At 36.6% G+C, this 20875-nt stretch overlaps 1 protein-coding gene across 15 annotated transcripts in view; it reads left to right on the top strand.

Annotated features, from left to right (window-relative positions):
• Positions 1 to 20875, top strand: part of MLLT10 (MLLT10 histone lysine methyltransferase DOT1L cofactor) — a 250590-nt gene that overhangs the window by 221726 nt on the left and 7989 nt on the right. For all 15 annotated transcript variants that reach the window (XR_004477508.2, XR_004477507.2, XM_033407836.2 and 12 more), the window contains 6 exons: positions 12122 to 12239; positions 13585 to 13657; positions 16918 to 17072; positions 19011 to 19199; positions 19792 to 19880; positions 20016 to 20377. Coding sequence is in view for 13 of the 15 variants with exons in the window: in XM_033407836.2 (XP_033263727.1) it covers positions 12122 to 12239; positions 13585 to 13657; positions 16918 to 17072; positions 19011 to 19199; positions 19792 to 19880; positions 20016 to 20377 (986 nt within the window). In the remaining 2 variants the exon portion in view is untranslated. The remainder of the gene's footprint in view (positions 1 to 12121; positions 12240 to 13584; positions 13658 to 16917; positions 17073 to 19010; positions 19200 to 19791; positions 19881 to 20015; positions 20378 to 20875) is intronic.

Below are 20875 nucleotides of genomic sequence, written 5' to 3'. Positions count from 1 at the left end.
CGAGCGGGGGCCCCTCTTCATCGCGGTGCGCGGGCCTCTCACTGTCGCGGCCTCTCTTGTTGCGGAGCACAAGCTCCAGACGCGCAGGCTCAGTAGCTGTGGCTCACGGGCCTAGTCGCTCCGCGGCATGTGGGACCTTCCCAGACCAGGGCTCGAACCCGTGTCCCCTGCATTGGCAGGCAGACTCTCAACCACTGCGCCACCAGGGAAGCCCAGTTTCGTTTCTTTTTATGGCTGAGTAATATTCCATTGTATATATGTGCCACATGTTCTTTATCCATTCATCTGTTGATGGACACTTAGGTAGCTTCCATGTCCTGGCTATTGTAAATAGAGCTGTGATGAACATTGTGGTACATGACTCTTTTTGAATTATGGTTTTCTCAGGGTATATGCCCAGTAGTGGGATTGCTGGGTTGTATGGTAGTTCTATTTTTAGTTTTTTAAGGAACCTCTATACTGTTCTCCATAGTGGCTGTATCAATTTACATTCCCACCAACAGTGCAAGAGGGTTCCCTTTTCTCCACACCCTCTCCGGCATTTATTGTTTGTAGATTTTTTTAATGATGGTCATTCTGACCGGTGTGAGGTGATACCTCATTGTAGTTTTGATCTGCATTTCTCTGATGATTAGTGATGTTGAGCATCTTTTCATGTGTTTGCTGGCAATCTGTGTCTTCTTCGGGGAAATGTCTATTTAGGTCTTCTGCCCATTTTTGGATTGGGTAGTTTGTTTTGTTGATATTGAGCTGCATGAGCTGCTTGTATATTTTGGAGATTAATCCTTTGTCAGTTTCTTCATTTGCAAATGAAAGTAAGTTAGATTATAGGGGAGATAAATGAAATAGGGCTTCCTATAGGAATTTATAAAATATCTCAATCTGTATTGACGCGAGTGGAAATGATACACACGTTTACATGATATTCATGGGAGAGCACAAAAGAATATGTTGGCACCAACTGATTCTTTTCAGTTTCTGAGTTCCTGATTTTGTCCTAATGATGTAAAATAGTAATTTGGGGGGAGCTCTTATTCCCTCTTTTAAAAGTAGGACTTACAAAGTATGAACCACTTTTGGACTTCTGTGGTTTTAAAAATTCCTTTCATAATTTTAAAATCGCAGAAATAATATATGAATATCTGTGGTGTAAATTTTTAAAAACCAGTGAAGGAGAGTATAGGATTAAGAGTGAATGATTCTTTTAAGTACTTATAGGGTGTTCTTTCTTGTGAGAAAGAAGGGATATTTATAATATTATAAATAATGGTGACTATGTGTTGGTGGTTTTGCATTTATTTATCCTTTTCCTTCATTTTAGAGCTGGAACTTGATGGGTGACCTAGTCTACAGGAATGCTCTAAGAGCCAGAGTCAAACCAGAGAAATCATAATTATATAAATAGAATAGTAAATGGCCACAGCTGCGCACGTGCGTGCACACACACACACACACACACACACACACGTGCGCACACACACTCACACACAAGCACGCACACTCACTCCCCATCCCCAACCCCCATGTTTCCTCAAAGGTAATAATTTAAAATTCCTAAAGTATATATATTTTTTCTTTATTTGGAATTCTTTATAATTTTATTATTTTCATTTTACCCAATGCCTCTAATAGTCTCAGAGTTTTAAGAAAATTATGACAAAGACAAATGTCTAGTTATAAACAACTAGTTAAGTAGTTAGTTGTTTGTAAGTTGCTGTAAACTTCTGCTTTATGTATGTGTTCATAATTTCTATTGTACGGGCCTTAGAATATATGTACACTTTTCCAGCATTTTCTGTAAGTTGTACATCAGAGCACAGCATTAAGTTATTTTTAAAGTATGTAGTGGTGCAGTGCAAACGATCACCATTATAATTAGATCAAGAATTAGAATAAACAACAGTTCAGCACAGAAAAACAATGGCATGGTTAGTGGTATTGTCTTTGAAAATGAAAGTTAACAATTTGGTGAACTTCTCAACCTGAAGAAGGGAAGTTTGACTAGTTTAGGAGAGTTTTTCTCTAGCTCATTTCACTAGCCTTGGTGAGGTATAGGCATAATGATAGGGGTTTGGGGTTAGAGAGGGTGAAAGGATAAATGAGAAAATGGCTCTTATTAATAGTTTTATCTCTTTTAATTAAGTGTAACCATATGCTGTTGATAGCTTTATATCCTTGGAAAGAGTCTCACATGAACATTTTCAATGTGCATTTTCCTTTCCTTTCTTTCTAAAAGTCTGTTTTAATTACCCTCTGGTTAATTCCAGGCTGAATTAAGCAAAAATCTCATTTCTTCCCATTCATTATGTTTGTGGTTTTGGGGGTTGACTTTAGGGAGGTGGGTGGGGGAAGTGGTAGTGAAGAGAAATTTATAGCTAGAGGGAAAATTCCACTTAACATATGACTCAGCTGAAGAACAAAGAAATCATAGTTTCAAGTAATCCAGGATTCAGTCCAATTAAAATCTTCACTGTTTATCCTCCTCCCTGTTTCAGTAAGGTGGGTCTCTTATAAATATGATCATCCAGTGAGACTCCCATGCTGCATGCCGAGACAGCTGCATCTGTGTTTCTGTCCAGCAGTAAACACTTTCTGCCTTGAAGCCGGAGCTTATTTAGCCTGGCTTATCTGGTGCTGCTGTAGCAACCATCAGTCTCCAGGCAACTGAGGCAGGTTGACCTCTGAGTTGAACTGAGTGCAGAACTACTTCAGTTTAGCTGCCTTAGACAATAGTATTGGTGTTGAATGTGCAAAGTGTGAATTTTCTAGGCAATGTGCAAAGGAAAGGATACAGAAATATTTAGAATAAATCGAATGTTTAGGTAGAACTCCTAAAATTGTGATGCACTTGGTAATTCAGTCTTCTTTCCAAATGACAGAAGTTTATTTCTGTTTAACTTTTGTATTAGGCCTTGTATGTTTTCAGATCATGCAATTCACTGTGTTTAGATAATCACACCCTAGCCTTTTATTTAGAGTTTCTTTATAGGTAGTTGATTTAAAAATGAAGAGAGTAGTGCTATAAGTGTGTAAATTAAAACTATCAATGTTTAAAATATAATTATAGAAGCCTTGTTACAATTACTGAGAAAACCATCACACCAGCAAGCAAATGTTTTAAAAAATATAAATCAGAGAATAGAAGTGTTAAATTTGAACGATGTTTTGACTTTCCTCCTTTCCCTCCCAAAACCTTAATGAAAGCAGTAATTTTTAGTGATGGGCTTGGTGCCAGCAGGATAAAAATCCCTAGGTCATTCTTGATCTTTCTGGCCTTGGTTTTAAGTAAGATAGACAGGCCTCTTCTTTGGTTTATTTGCTGTCTTAAGGATTGTTCCCAGGCAAGTGGTCAGGGAAGTAAGATCAGGAAGAGCTAATAGAAATTAAAAACTGAAACTAGATTTGTGCCTTTAATGGGGCAAAAAGGAGACACTTGTAAAAATGTGGGGAGACAAAGTCTGATGCTTAGCAGCCCTAATTTGAAAAAAACCTTTAAAAATGTTTGATAACCTAGTTTTATATTGTTTGATGTCAAATCCTTTTGTTTTATTTGATAAACTTGTTTTTAGGGTAATTATTCCTTCACAGATATCAGCAGTATAGTTACAATTATAGTTCCTTAACATTATTGGAAGATAGAACTGCTGTCCTTGTGATGTTTTAATGATGGGTGCTCTGCTCTTGTATCATGGGTAGAGGTATAAATTAGTTTCTATAGGTGTGCCATTAATATTTCATTTTGCCTTTCAAATTCCACTGTTTCTTAGTTCTGCATTCATTCTGTTTTGTCTTTGGAAGAATCCTGGTGGTTTTGTTTGAAGGATGATTGCTTTAATAGAGTTTAAGACAGAATGTAATGAAAATAATTGTATTCTAATATGTCTTGCATTCTGAGTTTTGCTTTTGGATACAGTCTTCATGTAGATAATCATGGTTCCTTGTTTACTCTGTGTTACTATTATAAAAATGATACAGGTTTAAAAGTAATTGAAGGAACTTCTAAGGTTTATTTATGTGATATTTACTAAATGCAGATAAATTTAAGTATTTTAAGGGTATAATTTAGTGACTAATGTTTTGCAGATTTCTGTGAGACTTTTACTTCAAGTATCTTAACTTTGGTGTGTGTGTTGGGGAGCTGTCTTAGATATAATCCTGATTTCCTTTCAGATGATGGCTGATAGGGCACTTTAATTCTGTTTGGGAAAATGGTTCAGTTTCCCAGGCCGATTCATCTATCTTTGGAGGAGCTCTGACTTGATTGGTCAGAACGAAAGTTTCATCTATTTTATTTTATTTTACTTTACTTTATTGTTGTATCCTGCTTTTTAATTAATTTATTTATTTATTTATTTTGGGGGTTGCATTGGGTCTTGCTGCACACAGGCTTTCTCTAGTTGCGGCGAGCGGGGGCTACTCTTCGTTGCGGTGCGCGGGCTTCTCATTGTGGTGGCTTCTCTTGTTGTGGAGCATGGGCTCTAGGCACGTGGGCTTCAATAGTTGTGGTACGCGGGCTCAGTAGTTGTGCCTTGCGGGCTCTAGAGCTCAGGCTCAGTAGTTGTGGCACAAGGGCTTAGTTGCTCTGCAGCATGTGAGATCTTCCCGGACCAGGGCTTGAACCTGTGTCCTCTGCATTGGCAGACAGATTCTTAACCTCTGCATCACCAGGGAAGTCCCTGTTTTAAATAATTGCATAATGACTTGTAATTTTAAGGAAGTCCACATTCTGAGCAGAATAAGTTTTTATAAGTGCTTTCTAATGTTACTTACTTTTGGATGATGAAGAGGTTAAGTGACATAGATTATGAGCCTCTGTGTTAAGGGGTATCTCTTTGAAAAAACATTCTTAGGAATTTTACTGTGTCTGTTTGTGTGGCACAATGCAAAATAGCAGAAACTGGGGTCCAAAATCCTAGATTCCTGGAGCGTTGCTGCTCACTAGTGTGTCTGTGGGTAGGTCTTTTACATTTGTGGATTTTAATTTTTTTTTCATATGTGAAATTGAATACTTTAAATACCTGTTCTACCTGCAGTACAGGTATATTCTGAAGTTCAAGCGAGAATAAGTACTTTGCAGACCATGAAGTACTTTGGAATTAATGGTTATTACACCCATTTAGTCATTTCACATACAGCTGTTGACTAAGGTCTTTTCATTCTTAAATTATTTCAATAGCCTCTTTAGTCCTAGGGACTTAATTTCCACCCCAAAAGGTAGGTGATATATTGATTAGATATTGGCCAATTAAGAAACCTGCTTAGAATTGGTGGTTATTCTGCACAGTCCTGTTGCTCAATCATCGGTGTTCATTGATGGTTTAACTACAATTTAATCCCTCCCACTACTTTATAAACTCAATTGTGGGGCATTTCAGCATTAGCCTAAACAATGGTTTTGAATACGTTAAGCTCCTAACAATTAGGGAGCAGTTTGGGGCATTGAATAAAGTGGAATGATGCAATTGAACCTGACAGCTTTAACAGTCAGCCTGCTCATGGGACCTGAAAGTTGTTCACACATGGTTTCTTCTCTCATCACATGCTGAGTATTAAAGCCCGATGGTGGTAGCTGACACAGAAATGGGTCTGTTATCAGGATACATTTTAGAGTACAAAGTTAGGATTGAGTTGGAGAATATATGAAACTTTCTACTGTTCTCCAGTTTTTCCTGGAAACTTTTCTAGTCAAACAAACTGTGCATAAATTATCATTAAAATATTTGAATCCTTACATTATATTTGCTGTATTGCTATGTTATTATAGAATATATAGATTAAGATATCATTGCATAATGAGACAGTACTATCTAATTTTTCTTAGGGAAATGTTTTACTCTGAAATATAGCCATGTTAATATCAGAATATAATGGGCAAATTACGTTCTCTAATGAAGTTAATGGAAAAGATGGAAACCATAATAGTTTATGAAAAGAAGTTTTAAATAACAAGGTAAAGTTTGAGTGCTTGCCATCTGCCACGCATTCTTCTCAGCCCTTACGTGCAGTAACTTAAGTCTCACAGTATTCTTATGATGAAGGTACTATTTCTATCTCCATTTTTACAGATGGAAATTGAGGACAGAGAGCTTTAGTCCCTCACCCAAGGTGAGATAGTTTGTCTTATGGCCGATACAGTGATAACAAAGAGTTTTTCTTGTAAGAGTATGGACGAAGTAGGAATTTTTAAAAATAATACTGTTTAGTGAGCCGACAGTATTTCAGAAGAACGCATTTTTAAATCATGTGTCAGTGTTGGAAAGTTTGAAGAAGAAGCTGCTGTGTTTTAGAGCTTGTTTGAATCATTTGACTTTAATGTTTATTGACAGGTTAATTGTGCATTTAAAAAATGCTTGCTATGACCTCTTCCTATATGATTGAAGCATGAAGTTTCATACTCACCTCTAGATGATGCATTGCTATGATACTTTCCAAAGGTGAAATTTTGATAGGTACTGTTCTTTCAAACCTAATTTTTCTTCTTCATACTTTATTTTTCTGCCTTTACCAACATTAGGGAGGAAAAAAAAATCTACCAAAACAATACCCACTTTTAAGTCTGATACTCAGATAATTGAGTAGATTTAGCCTGATTTTTTCCCTCTCTACTACTAACTCCTTTAGAATGAGCCAAGTGCCTAGGAATTTGGTAGACTTACTTCACTCTACAACTAGAACTCTTTCAAAACTTCTCTGTGGTCCTAAGGGGACATTTGAAATGTAAGAGGTGAACTTCAAGCTGAAATATAATTTTAATCTTGTTAATATTTTAATAGGGTATGTCAGTCTACTTAGGAAGCACTAAATTTCTATGATTTATTTTGAGTTTCACTACTGCCTTGGTCTAGGGACTTGCATATCTTTCTAGATGCTTAACATAGTATGTTATTCTAAATTTGCTAAGGGTATTCTTTGACTCAGGTACTAAGCATATTTTGCTTCACCGTGACTTAGATTTACCTCAGTAATTATTCAGTTTATTTTTACTTTACTTGGCTCTGGGTCCATCTTGTAAAATAATTGTTACACTTAGTGAGACTTTTACTAAGGTATTAGAATAGATATAACATCTTGTGTGAAGTGGTTCCTTCAGTTATTAGTCTTGGGGAGGGAAAAAAGAACCTGTCTAAGGTATCATGTATTTGGAAGTGAAAGCAGAAGTTTATTAAGGCAATATGAACTTAAAATTTCATAAAATATTTTTATCTTGATCTAAAACCGGTTTTTACATTTTGAGTAGATGACTTCATTTCATCAGGACACTATTAAGCCAAGTGACCAGTTTTTTGGCGGTCATATTCTTTTTTTTTTTTTTAAACATCTTTATTGGAGTATAATTGCTTTACAGTGGTGTGTTAGTTTCTGCTGTATAACAAAGTGAATCAGCTATATGCATACATATACCCTATATCCCCTCCCTCTTGTGTCTCCCTCCCACCCTCCCTATCCCACCCCTCTAGGTGGTCACAAAGCACCGAGCTCATCTCCCTGTGCTATGCGGCTGCTTCCCACTAGCTGTCTATTTTTACATTTGGTAGTGTATATATGTCAATGCTACTCTTACTTCGTCCCAGCTTACCCTTCCCCCTCCCCGTGTCCTCAAGTCCATTCTCTACGTCTGTGGCTTTACACCTGTCCTGCCCCTAGGTTCATCAGAACCATTTTTTTTTTTAGATTCCATATATATGTGTGAGCATATGGTATTTGTTTTTCTCCTTCTGATCCACTTCACTCTGTATGACAGACTCTAGGTCCATCCCCCTCACTACAAATAATTTCATTTCTTTTTATGGCTGAGTAATATTCCACTACATATATGTGCCACATCTTCTTTATCCATTCATCTGTCGATGGACACTTACATATTCTTTTTTGTTTTAGCTTCTTATTTTGAAATAATATTGGGGTGTATAGAAAAGTTGCAAAACCAGTACAGAGTTTATGTGTCTTGTGGATACCTTCACTCAGCACCCCCAGTGTTTAACAACTCATACTCTTTATAGTGCCAATAGGCCTGAGAACATATTTGCCCACAGTAGACACTCTCTTTCCCAGGGCAAGATAGAATTGAAATAAGGTATGTACTTCCTTTCAGACACAATTGCCAGTTTTTTGGTTTTTTTTCATTGAAGTCTAGTTGATTTACAATGTTGTGTTAATTTCAGATGTACAGCAAAGTGATTCAGTTATACATACATATATTTCTTTTTTTTTTTTCAGATTCTTTTCCCTTATAGGTTATTACAAAATACTGAGTATAGTTCCCTGTGCCATACAGTATGTCCTTGTTGGTTATCTATTTTATATATAGTTACGTGTATATGTTAATCCCAAACTCCTAAGTTATCCCTCTGCCCCTTCCCCTTTCCTCTTTGGTAACCATAAGCTTGTTTTCCATGTCTGTGGATATGTTTCTGTTTTGTATATAAGTTCATCTGTATCTCTCTCTCTTTTTTTTTTTTTTTTTAAATTCCTTATGTGAGCTCTATGGTACGATATTTGTCTTTGTCTGGCTTACTTCACTTAGTATGATAATCTCTAGGTGCATCCATGTTGCTGCAAATGGCATTATTTCACTCTTTTTATGGCTGAGTAGTAGTCCATTGTATATATGTACCACATCTCCTTTATCCATTCATCTGTCAGTGGATATTTAGGTTGTTTCCATGTCTTGGCTGTTGTAAATAGTGCTGCTATGAACATTGCGGTGCATGTATCTTTTTGAATTATGGTTTTCTCTGGATATATGCCCAGGAGTGGGATTGCTGGATCATGTGGTAGCTCTGTTTTTAGTTTTTTAATGATCCTCCATACTGTTCTCCATAGTGGCTGCATCAATTTACATTCCCACCAGCAGTGTAGGAGGGCTCCTTTATCTCCACACCGTCTCCAGCAATAACAACTGCCAGTTTTTATACCAGGTCTTCTGAAGCAGACCTGTGGTACATTACTAATTTGCTTTCGGTGCACTTTAAAAATCCATGTTCAAAGTGTGCTTTGGAGAACTGTGTATATATTGTTTCCCTTATTCCTTTTTCCAGATTCCTTTTATATAAAAGCTTTCAGTGCCCTTTATGCTTCATAACTAGCTTCTTTAGGTTCTCATGGACTTCCATGAATCTTAATGCTTTCACTTATTAATAACGAAGGTTTTTTTGAGTCTACAAAATGCCAGTCATTATATGTATACTGTCCTCATAAGTTGTGTGTCTCTTCCCTGCTCACTCACTTATCCTTCTTTATTGCTACTAAGTTGAAGAATGTTTTTACTAAAATGTTGGGAGTTTCTTGGTCCTAAGGTGCCTACAGAGTTATCAAGAGTTTCCAGCAGTAACCGTTGTAAATACCATTTCAGAAGTGTTGGCCAAGCAGTGTCAGACATTTGTGGAATCTTTGGTAGCTCATGTTCCCTGCTTAAAATGATGGTAATGACTTGAATTTTAATGTGGAGTGCTTTAGATGTTTTCATATACCACAGAATCCTACATGGTAAAATTAGTCATTTATTTTGTCTCTCTTGGAAATTTCTTGTTTAGATAAATACAATAATTTTTAAAAGACAAAACTACCAGATAATTTTTAAACATTCAGAAAATTTGGGAAATTTATCATTCAGGATAATGAAGAATGTATTTCTAATTTATTTTATTATTTTATTATTAATTTTTCCTTTTCCTGCCATCCTTATAAAATACATGTTTCCTGCTTTGGAATCATGCTAACGATGATTGATTCTCTTCCTGTTGATAGTCATTATGGAAATCAGTTATGGTGTGCTGCTTTGCGTTTTGATCCGTTAGTGTAGTGGGCGTAGTGTGTGATTCGGAAAGTAAGATGATTTGGAGACTACATCAAGAAATTTGAAGCTAACGAGGATAAATATAAAGCTCTTGACAGAAGGAACCCTTCCTGAAAGAGAATAGGATCTTTGATTCTTGTCAAGAGACTAAGGCAGCTCATAAAACTGATAATTGGAACTAGAAAAGCAGTTCAACTGGTATGATAATAGTTTTGATTCAGCCAGTGGATGAGTGCACAAACACGAGAGTCAAAGGATAGGGTGCAGGTGCAGAGGCCCCTCCTGTCCATGTACTCAGAGCACAGCCCCACCAGCAGTCGGGAATGCACTCATTCTTGCTGGTATTTTTCTCTCTCCTCTCTTGCTGTCAGCTGTTACTTCTTGCTGCCAACAAAATGTCTCAAGATATTACTTTTTCTTCGTCTTTCTAATTAATTTTCCACTTCTAATCTGTTATATGCTTAGTTGATCTTTTTAGAATTGTGTCTAGAGTAAGTAAGTTCGCTCTGCAAAGAGCATTTTTAAGTGTGAGGTGCCCAAGATTTTAAACTGGGTTACTGGTAACATCTGATCTTTCTGCGTGTCTCTTTGGATTTTTCTTGTTCTAAGTTATTTTATAAGTATCCAAGATTCCCAAGTAGTTAAATTCTGGAGAGGTTAAAAAAAAAAGTCTTCCTATGTTTCCATTTTTGACTCATATTTTATATATTCTATACATGGTAAGTGTCTAGTGTGATCTTTAGGTTAAAGTGCCGACTTAGCTTTTGCCAAGGGCTAATTGATTGTTAAACAGTACTATATAATCCAAACTACTGACTTCGTATACGTATCTTTAATAAGAGGAAAAATGAAGCCCAGAAATTGACCAGTTGAACTTAGACATTACAGTATGAACTATGAAATATACCCTTTGAAACAATGGAAAGCAAGGACAGGATTCTACATCACGGGGACTATTACTATGAATTGTAAAGGCCAACTTTTATGCTTAGGAAGTTGGCTAGAGGCCGAATATTAATGTCAGGGTCTGAGTCTTTCCAGAAACGCAGTTTATTCTCTTGTTTATATTTTGCTTGTTGTCACTATTATGTTGTCTTGTTCTCTTTTGTGCAGTTAAACATGTCAAAATGTCCCACATCTTTTGTTCTGCTGTTATTCAGCTGCTTTATATTAAAAATGCCTCAGTTCTTTTAAATTGTTTTCCAGAATTTTGTTTTGCAATAACTACACAATGATTTTGTTTTTATGAAAGGTTAAGTTTGATTTCATTCATGAAAAAGAAAAAGAAATCTACTTTGAAATTCGTGGTTCTGTTAAGTCTGAAAAGTATTTCAGGCTAGTAATAGCCTTCTGTGAGTTAACAGTGTTTTGTGTACAAGAGATTTGCTTCTAAAATGCCACATTTTTAAGGTTATAATATTCTTGGAAAGTGGGAGAAAGTATTCACATCAAAGAAGGCATTTTTATTACTTTGGATTACGCAAGACTTTGGCCAGCCTCCTTAGCTTCATCTGTTTAAGGGTTCATTTTCGCTTGTTTGGCACAAGTCCCAGTGGAGGCCTTCAGAATTGTGGTTAGCAACATGAATGAATCACAAACTGTGGACTAGCTCTTCAGTTTGTAGAGCTGGCTTACTGCCAAAAAGACAGTGCCTTATATGGGGTCAGGGCAAAGCTGTGATTCGTTGAGCCCTGCATTGTATAGAAAACATACTTGTGATGCCTGTTTGCTTTCTTTTAAAATAAAACAAAACAAAACAGAAAAAGCAGCAGGCTTCCAAGTCTATCAGAATAGGAAGTAACAAAATAGTGTGCAGGTTTTACTAATGACAGAGTTAAGCAATAGAAATATGGCTCTGTATAGTTAAAATACTAAAGGTAGAAGTTGGACCTTTTGACCTCCTCAGCCAGCCTGTGAGGTAAGAGATTGAAACATTTGTTAGACATCTGTTGTCTCCCTGCCCTTATTTTGTAAATGGTTTAATAAGATTAAATAACTAGTCATATGTTCACATGGTTACCATGCCACTGGTTTTGGTATCAAATAGGTACTTTGAAATTAAAGCATGAATAGTTAACTTTGTGCCAATCCTTTTTCTTTCTCTCTCTCACTTTTTTATTTTTTTAAATTTAGAGTTATGTAACTTTCCAGAAACTGGAATATTGGAACGGTGAAACAAGAATGAAATTTGCTCTTCAGAAAGTCAGAAATTTTTGCTTATATTCTTAGGTTGGAGAAAGTAGTTGTTACTAGTTCTATTAGGAGGAAGAGTATTAAGATATTTTTAAGTATAATTCATTTGTCTTTGTAATTCTTTTCATTTAGGCAAATACTCTAGCTGGATCTTCTCTTAGTCAGGCATCATCTCATATATATGGCAATAGATTAAATCCAAATTCATCAATGGCAGCTCTTATAGCTCAGTCTGAAAATAATCAAACAGGTAAGATTTCAAGAATTTTTAAACTCTAAAATTCTGTTCCCTTCCCCCAATGTAATTTTTACCCCCTTCAGGTCATTTGATTTGAAAGATCTAAAGGTGTGGTTAATAAGTAAAATCTAAAGGGTGGGTGGGGGGTGCCCCTCCCTTTTTAAATCAAAAGAATCACAGTTGGAAGTAAATAGTATGCTGTGCTGCAAAATAGTGATGTGCTTTTTTACTGTCTGAAATGTAAATGTTTAAGCAGAGCCATCAGCAGGCAGGAATGCTAGTGTCTCCTGTGACTTTTGTGATTGATGTGTTCAGTGCTCAGTTCTGTGCAATGAAAGTAACATAACACTGGGCTTTTCTGTGAATAGCCTCAATCTTTATTTGCATAATTCATGAAATTGCATTACACAAACTTGGTAAAAAAATCCTGTTAGAGAATTTCTACAGTGTTTAGTAATCCTGTGAATTTTTACCAGTTGACATTTTGTAGCGTTTGCCTCTTGTACTGTTTTAATGAGCCAATGGATTTGCTTTGTCTCATTCCATCCTTAAGGATTTGTTGACATGTCCAAGTAGTCATGCCTGTTTGGGGGAAGGGAATGGGTTTAGCAGTTCACCAAGAATGGATCAGTCATGTCTTTACACTTTAAGGGTCAGAGGTTACCTGACTCAGAATAAGGGGAGGACAACCTTAAAGAGGCCAGATAGGATGATTTTATAAGGAACTAACTGTAGGGGAAATACAAGTTATTTTTCAAGCAGAGATATTCGGTGTTACCTAAGGAATATTTTGAAGAAATTAATTTCTTTTTCCTTTTAAATACAGAATTCTGTATTCCTACTTGTTATTGTCCATTTGGATATTTAGTGTTATGTGAAATGATCCATATAATAGATACACTTTTAGTGTGTAGCTCTATGTAATACATATGTATTTTATGACTTGTCTTGGAATGCAAAGTGTTAAAATATACAAAGCATAAGGATTTGCTGTGATAAGCATACAGATTAGCTGTCCACAGCTGTGATTCATTACTTTAACCGTAGAAATTAAAAGTGGCTGAGGGGAGGGTACTGCAAATGGAAACCACGCTTCTGTGCTGTAAAATTGAAAGGAATGAAAGAACGAACATAATCCATGGCCTTCTCCACCCACAAAAAACGTGTAGGGACAACGCCTTACATGCCACAGTTCAGCAATTCTAAACTAGCAACATACTAGATCTTCTACTTTCATAGGAACTGCAAAGATAGTGGTAAAGGTTTTATGTATGTTTTAGAAAAAATCAGGGCCAGAGCTTAAAACCTGTTATCTAGTGAGAGTCACTTTATCAGCTGTGAAATATTTACACTGCAGATCAAGAACTCGGAGACAATAGCCGCAGCCTTGGTGGCAGAGGAAGCTCACCCAGAGGGAGTCTCTCACCAAGGTAAGCGTTATTTGCACTGCAAAGTATCGGCAAAGGAAACATTTCGCGATTTGGAAACTTCTTTAACGCATATCAGCAGAGCATACATTTGTGAGGCTATAAAAGCATTATATAGATAAGAAGCATGTCTGGACAGTCAAGAAAAATGATTCTAAATTGACTTGAATATTAATTTAAACACATGGTTAGATTTGTAAGCTTTGTAAAAGATATACCTTTTCTTGGATTTCTAATGAATTTCAGCTCTCTTGTATATTTAGCTCCTGGTACTATTAATGTATTAATTTGGGTAATTCTTTTTGGTTAGAAAATAGTCTTAAAAGTCTCTTAGGGCTTCCCTGGTGGTGCAGTGGTTAAGAATCTGCCTGCCAATGCAGGGGGGACACGGGTTTGATCCTTGGCCCGGGAAGATCCCACATGCTGCGGAGCAACTGAGTCCGTGTGCCACAACTACTGAAACCCCTGCGCCTAGAGCCCATGCTCTGCAACAAGAGAAGCCACTGCAATGAGCAGCCCGTGCACCGCAAAGAAGAGTAGACCCCGCTCGCCACAACTAGAGAAAGCCCCCACGCAGCAACAAAGACCCGACACAGCCAAAAATAAAAACAAAACAAACAAACAAAAACAAACAAAAAAAGTCTCTTAAAGCTGCAGACTCCAGGCTTTCAACTTTGGGTTCCAGTTTTAGCTCTGTTGTGGGCAATGCACTTAACCCTTTAGTCTCTAGTTCCTAATTCAGTAAATGAAGTTCTTGTGGCTCATCTCTGAAATCCCTCTAGTTCTTAAAATTGTCTGAAGCAAAGTATAGCAAATATGTTACATTGTTCTGTGAAATTATCTTAGATATTATATGAAAGAGTTCAGGTACCATTTATTAATATATAATATATAAGGTTATTCCTGCGAATAGCACATTAGGCTATCGTTTTATTAACTTTATTCCACTCTCAACTCCTATACCTTTTTCTAGTTTGTTTTCTCTCTGTTCTCTAATTTTGTAAAGTGCCTCAAGCATAGTATTAGATTGGGTGAGAATGGAGCAGAAGGAGGAAGAAGCCCATTCAAGAATCTTTTTCAACTGTGGAAATTTTAAAATTCTATTAAAAATAAAATTTTTTCTGCCATGGCTACCGTAAATATCACTGTTGTTATGTTGCTAATATATATGGGAATGTCTGTTAAGGAACATCTTTAACGTTAGAGAGATTAGTCCAATAACCTCTAATTTTGCTATTTTCTAGTGCTGCATTAGTAGTGCCTTTTTTCTAATCCCTGAGTGAACTAAAGGTAGTATTGTTTTTCCTAATTGAACTCTGCAGAAAATTAAATAGTATTCTTTTGAAACTAGGAGTTTGAAGTACGATTATAACATCATCTGACCAATTTATAATTTATGCTGTGTTACTTCTGTACTGTTTTATTCTTTTTTTTTCAAAGAAGAAAGTTAATGGATTTTTTTTGCTCATATGTTTAGTGGAGGAAGCGTCTCTGTGTTCTCCTTTTTCTTTTTTTAAATTTATTTTTGGCTGCATTGGGTCTTTGTTGCTGCGCTTGGGCTTTCTCTAGTTGTGGTAAGCGGGGGCTTCTCTTCTTTGCAGTGCATGGGCTTCTCATTGCGGCGGCTTCTCTTGTTGTGGAGCACGGGCTCTAGGCGCGCGGGATTCAGTAGTTGCAGCGCACGGGCTCAGTTGCTCTGTGGTATGTGGGATCTTCCCGGACCAGGGCTCAAACCCGTATCCCCTGCATTTGGCAGGCGAATTCTTAACCACTGCGCCACCAGAGAAGTCCCCGTGATCTCCTTTTTTTTTTTTTTTTGCGGTACGCGGGCCTCTTAACTGTTGTGGCCTCTCCCGTTGCAGAGCACAGGCTCCGGACGCACAGGCTCAGTAGTTGTGGCTCACGGGCCCAGCCGCTTCACAGCATGCGGGATCTTCCCGGACCGGGGCACGAACCCGCGTCCCCTGCATCGGCAGGTGGACTCTCAACCACTGTGCCACCAGGGAAGCCCCCCTGTGTTCTCCTTTTAAACTTAAAATATCATGCAAGCTACCTAGAAATTATTCAGGATTCCTTACTGCAATTTTGCATTGTGCAGTTCTTCGTGTTTCATTAGCTAAATGGTATTTAACACAAAAAAATGGCACTAAATTACTTTAGCACATATTTCCAACTGTATATTATTCTTTAAAAATCAGCCTGAAATATAATGGCCTAAATTATCCTGGCAATAATATACTATTTGGAAAGGGATGGGCAGCTGTATGTAGCATGTGATGTTTACATGTGGAATAAAAAGGCTCATTTGTTTAACTTCTAATTTAAAGAGATTTTTGGAGAGATGCATATCAGGGATGCGGCAGAGCACTCTCAGGCTGTTGGAAGACCTGAGCTGTAGCCCAGCTCTGTCACTTACTAGCGGCGTATCTTTGGACAAGTCACTAAAGCCCCATCTTGTTTCCTCAGATAGAAATGGAGCCAGTAAGGCAGGTTTTGACTTCTCACTAGGTTGTTGTGAAGTTAACTGGGTGGAAACACTTCAGAAACTCTAAAGCCCTTTACTAATTTATTATATTTTTATGGAGGCTGGAGAACAGAAATGGCCACATTTACTTATTTAAAACAAAAAGTGGATGAGAGAACATAACATGTTCATCTTAATATAAGTGATACTTGTTTTGGAAGAGGTTTAAGTTGTTATCATTTGAAGTACAGATGTAAGACATTTTAGAAAAAATTTGTATAAAGGGCTCAAAAATTGCTTTGGTCTGGATAATGTTCCCTAATTCTAAAAATACTTGAAACTAAGTATTTTTGAATTTATAACAAAATACTCCTTCAAAATTGTTTAAAAATTCTTTTTACTGATATTTGAGATTTTGTGGTTATGAATTAAAATGCTCTCTACTTTATTATAATTGTACGGTGTCTTTCTAGTCCTGTCTTTCTCCCTTTTGTCTTATAAAGTTGCATCAAGTTCTTTTACAGCCTATTTCAGAGATTATTAGTGGTGTGTTTATATATTTTCTAGTGGTTTTTAATTATTGGGCATGGCCAGCTATTCCCTTGATTTTTACCATTTGGGGAGGAAGGATGGTAATTACTAAATTTTAGGGTAGATTATGGTTTTATTGTTCTAACATAGGCAGCCCGGTGTTAGAAAACTTGTACAGGAGAAGGCTCAGCGTAAGGTGAGAAATGTGAATGTGCTTCCTTCAAAGGGTCCTTCTTCTGTTTAACCTGAGGATTAATGTTTCCAACAGGTCCCCTGTAAGTAGCTTACAGATCCGCTACGATCAACCAGGCAACAGCAGTTTGGAAAACCTGCCCCCAGTAGCAGCCAGCATAGAGCAGCTTCTGGAGAGGCAGTGGAGTGAAGGACAGCAGTTTTTATTAGAACAGGGCACTCCTAGTGACAGTAAGTATTCTCTTCTTGTCTTCAAAGAAAGATCAATAGATGGATGGATGGATGGATGAACAGATAGGTGGATAGATGTTGAAGTCACACTTCATCAACAATAGCATTGAAATTATGATATGTCTTACATAATATGGTGAGAAAGTGTAATGTAGTGGCTCAGTAGAACAAATGCTACAGGTTTACTGCTTGGACTTGAATTTTGTTTTTACCTGTTATTAACAGTGTGATCTTAGGCAAGTTTCTTAATGTCATTGTGCTTTTAGATTTCCATTTGTAGGATGGGAATAATTACCTATATCATAGTATTGTTTTGAGGGTTAAATGACATAGAATATATAAAGAACGTTGCCTGGCTCATGGAATTCACTGGTTTTTGTTACTTTTTATAATTATTAAAATATTGGTACATTGTTTCTCCATTGTACTTTGTTCTAATCAATTTTTAAAAGTTTTACTAAAATATGAGTTATAGCTTCTTTTAGCTTAGTTGTTTGAATCAAACTTGCTCATCTTTGGAGAATTTGTTTTAAAAAATGTGTATAGTCAAGTATGGCCAACTCTCTTGATTTTACAATTTGGGTGAGAAAGGAGAATAATTACTAAATTATATATATAACTTATATATATTATCTATATCATTTACTTGCTAAATTATGTAATATATATTACATATACATATTTAGTATCTTTACAGTTTTAAGTATTAAGGAGAGCCATGGGTGAAAAATGCCAAACACAAAAACTGTTACTACAGATACTGTTAACTAGAGAAGTGGCCTAATGTTAAGGATATATATATATATATCTGGGGGAAGGAAATAATAGGTGTTTTGGTTTGGTTTTTAATCATTTTGGGGGTGGGAGGTATAAGCTTTTGCTGCTTTAATTTTTTAAAACAAAACAAAATATTTTGCTTATTGTTACACAGGTGCCACAAATTGGTATTTTTATGAATGGTGCTCTGACAAAAAGTGCTAATTGTGAGGAAATTCATGCCGGGATAATCCTTTGAACATGATAGCTGGAGGACAGGTTTAGCTTAGTCTTACTGCATCTCATTTGGGTATACTAAGGGTTTATTTGTGGGATCTTGAAGAGGAGGGATAAAAGTTAAATCCTTGGGAAATGACCGTATGTGTCTGTACCAGTAGAATTGTGTGTTTTCAAGGCCCTGAGGGCATGTTAAACAAATACAACTTTTTAATACATAGAACTTTTAAAGTGTCATTCACTGCAGCATCACACAGGCCTCTCTCTCTGCTGTGTCGAGAGGTCTGAGAGCTGTGGCAGGAACAGAAACGGTATTTGAGGTGGTAAGGCAGGACAGAAGCTGAGCCTGTATGCAGATGACGTGCCTTCCCATGGAGCCGGGAGAGGGACTGCGGTGCACACACACTGCTCTCTGCTGGGCGAGTGTGGATCCACAGGCCTAGCGGCTGGGCTTCCTAGTCCTGTGTCAGGTGGCTTGCTTAACTCAACCAAGCAACAAACAAATACTTGTGCTCTTTATTTGTGGCAAAGGATATTGGTGTGATTCTTTGCCCTTTGAAATATGATTTTAATGAAAAATCATGGCGAGCACCTTGAATTTTTAATTAGGTTTTCATTTTGATGAAAATAAAGTGTTCTCATGATTTTTCTTTGAGAATGGAAATTACCTGAACTAGGTTGGGTTTTTTTGGTATGTGGCGACAAAGTTTCCACATGGTATATCTAGGAACAGTATCCCTTTATGCTTACATAGGTACAAATATATTATGGTATATTTATATCTACATATAAATTTAGGAATAGAACCTAGTCACTTAGAAATGCTTTATAGAATTTCTACTTTTCTATTTTAATTTATTTCTAAAGTTATTGACACTTAAGTCCATAAAATACCTAGTCCTGTGTATGAAATTCTTTATTAAAAACCATTCAAATGTCTGCTAGTTTTAGGAATGCTGAAGTCATTACACCAACTTCAAGTAGAAAATCGAAGATTAGAGGAACAGATTAAAAACTTGACTGCCAAAAAGGAACGCCTTCAATTATTGAATGCACAGCTCTCAGTGCCTTTTCCAACAATAACAACAAATCCCAGCCCATCTCATCAAATGCATGCATTTTCAGCACAGAATGGTAAGTATGAATTTATTGTGGATCTAAAGAAAGTAGGATGGACTTCCATTATCTTTTTCATAATAACTGAATAATAACTGGTCACCAGTTATATGCAGATGTAGAAAAGGAATGATAAATTATTTTCTATGAGCATAAAGAATCCTGTTCATGTAGAGAACAAACGTATGGACACCAAGGGGGAAAGTGGTGGTGGGGGGATGAATTGGGAGATTGGGATTGACGTATATACACTAATATGTATAAAATAGATAACTAATAAGAAACTGCTGTATAAAAAAATAAAATTCAAAAATTCAAAAAAAAAGAATCCTGTTCAGTGTTCAATTTGAATTTGCTCTAACTTCTTTAGTACAGAATTTAATGGTAAAATTTAAATATGTAATGATCTCTTTATTGATTTAAAGCCATGATATTCAGTATAGATAAAGATTTTTTTCATTCAAATTGGTCTTAAGAATAACAAGGCTTAATATTTAAGTGTTTTTAATGCGGGCTTCAGGGTAAGCTTTTTTAGACAAGCCTTTAATCTTACACATAATGTAATTTAACAGGTAAATAGGTTTCTTTTTCTTCGTCTTTTTTAATCTAGCTCCTACTACTGATTCCTTGAACAGCAGTAAGAGCCCTCATCTAGGAAACAGCTTTCTACCTGATAATTCTCTTCCTGTATTAAATCAGGTAATTTGGGTGTGGTTAGTTTCATTTGTGTGTTTCACTTATGAACAGTAGTATATCACATTAGATGGTTTAAAATTATTTTAAACCGTTTTGCTGTGTTGTTTACAACTTAGTTTCTATTCTTTCTTACGTTAGGACTTAACCTCCAGTGGACAAAGCACCAGCAGCTCATCGGCTCTTTCTACTCCACCTCCTGCTGGGCAGAGTCCAGCTCAGCAGGGCTCAGGCCTTAGTGGAGTTCAGCAGGTCAATGGTGTGACAGTGGGGGCACTGGCTAGTGGAATGCAGACTGTAACATCCACCATTCCTGCCGTGCCTGGAGTGGGTGGAATAATTGGAGCTTTGCCAGGTAACCAACTGGCAATTAATGGCATTGTAGGAGCTTTAAATGGGGTTATTCAGACCCCTGTCACAATATCCCAGAACCCTACCCCCCTCACCCACACAACTGTACCACCTAATGCAGCACATCCAATGCCAACTACACTGACTAACAGGTAAGAAACTTACTTAAATACCTTTTGGGTTTTTTAGTGCAACATGGTACCAGTGCTGTCCATACTTTAGATTGGGATTTTTAAATGTGTTCCTTGTTAGATGTACTCTAAGAAATTAAAACCCACCAAACTTAATATATTATACTAAGAGCCATTTATTTTTGACACTTAAGTAATTCAGGTTAAAACAAAATTAAATCACCTTTCGTAACAAAGCGTTAGGTATATTCTATACTGAAAATTTCAGTTTTGATCTGTGATGTGTGTTTTAAATGCTAATTTTTCTTATCCCCGTGTATATTGCCTTCATGTGTCATAAATCCTGAAGAAAAGTAATATTATAATGAAGATCACATAGGAATGTTGGTTTCTTAAAATTCAGCTGTGTAATTTTGTTAGCTTTGTTGTCAAAGATTTTGATATAATATGAAGGTCAAATATTTATCTTGAATTTCCAGGGAGTGAGACTCACTGTTTCACTGTAGTGGAATTTCATTT

The sequence above is a fragment of the Orcinus orca genome, chromosome 2, assembly GCF_937001465.1.
Source record: "Orcinus orca chromosome 2, mOrcOrc1.1, whole genome shotgun sequence".
NCBI classification, from domain to species: domain Eukaryota; kingdom Metazoa; phylum Chordata; class Mammalia; order Artiodactyla; family Delphinidae; genus Orcinus; species Orcinus orca.
The sequence above is the reverse complement of the archived record's forward strand: the minus strand, read 5'-3'. Positions and strand labels throughout refer to the sequence as shown.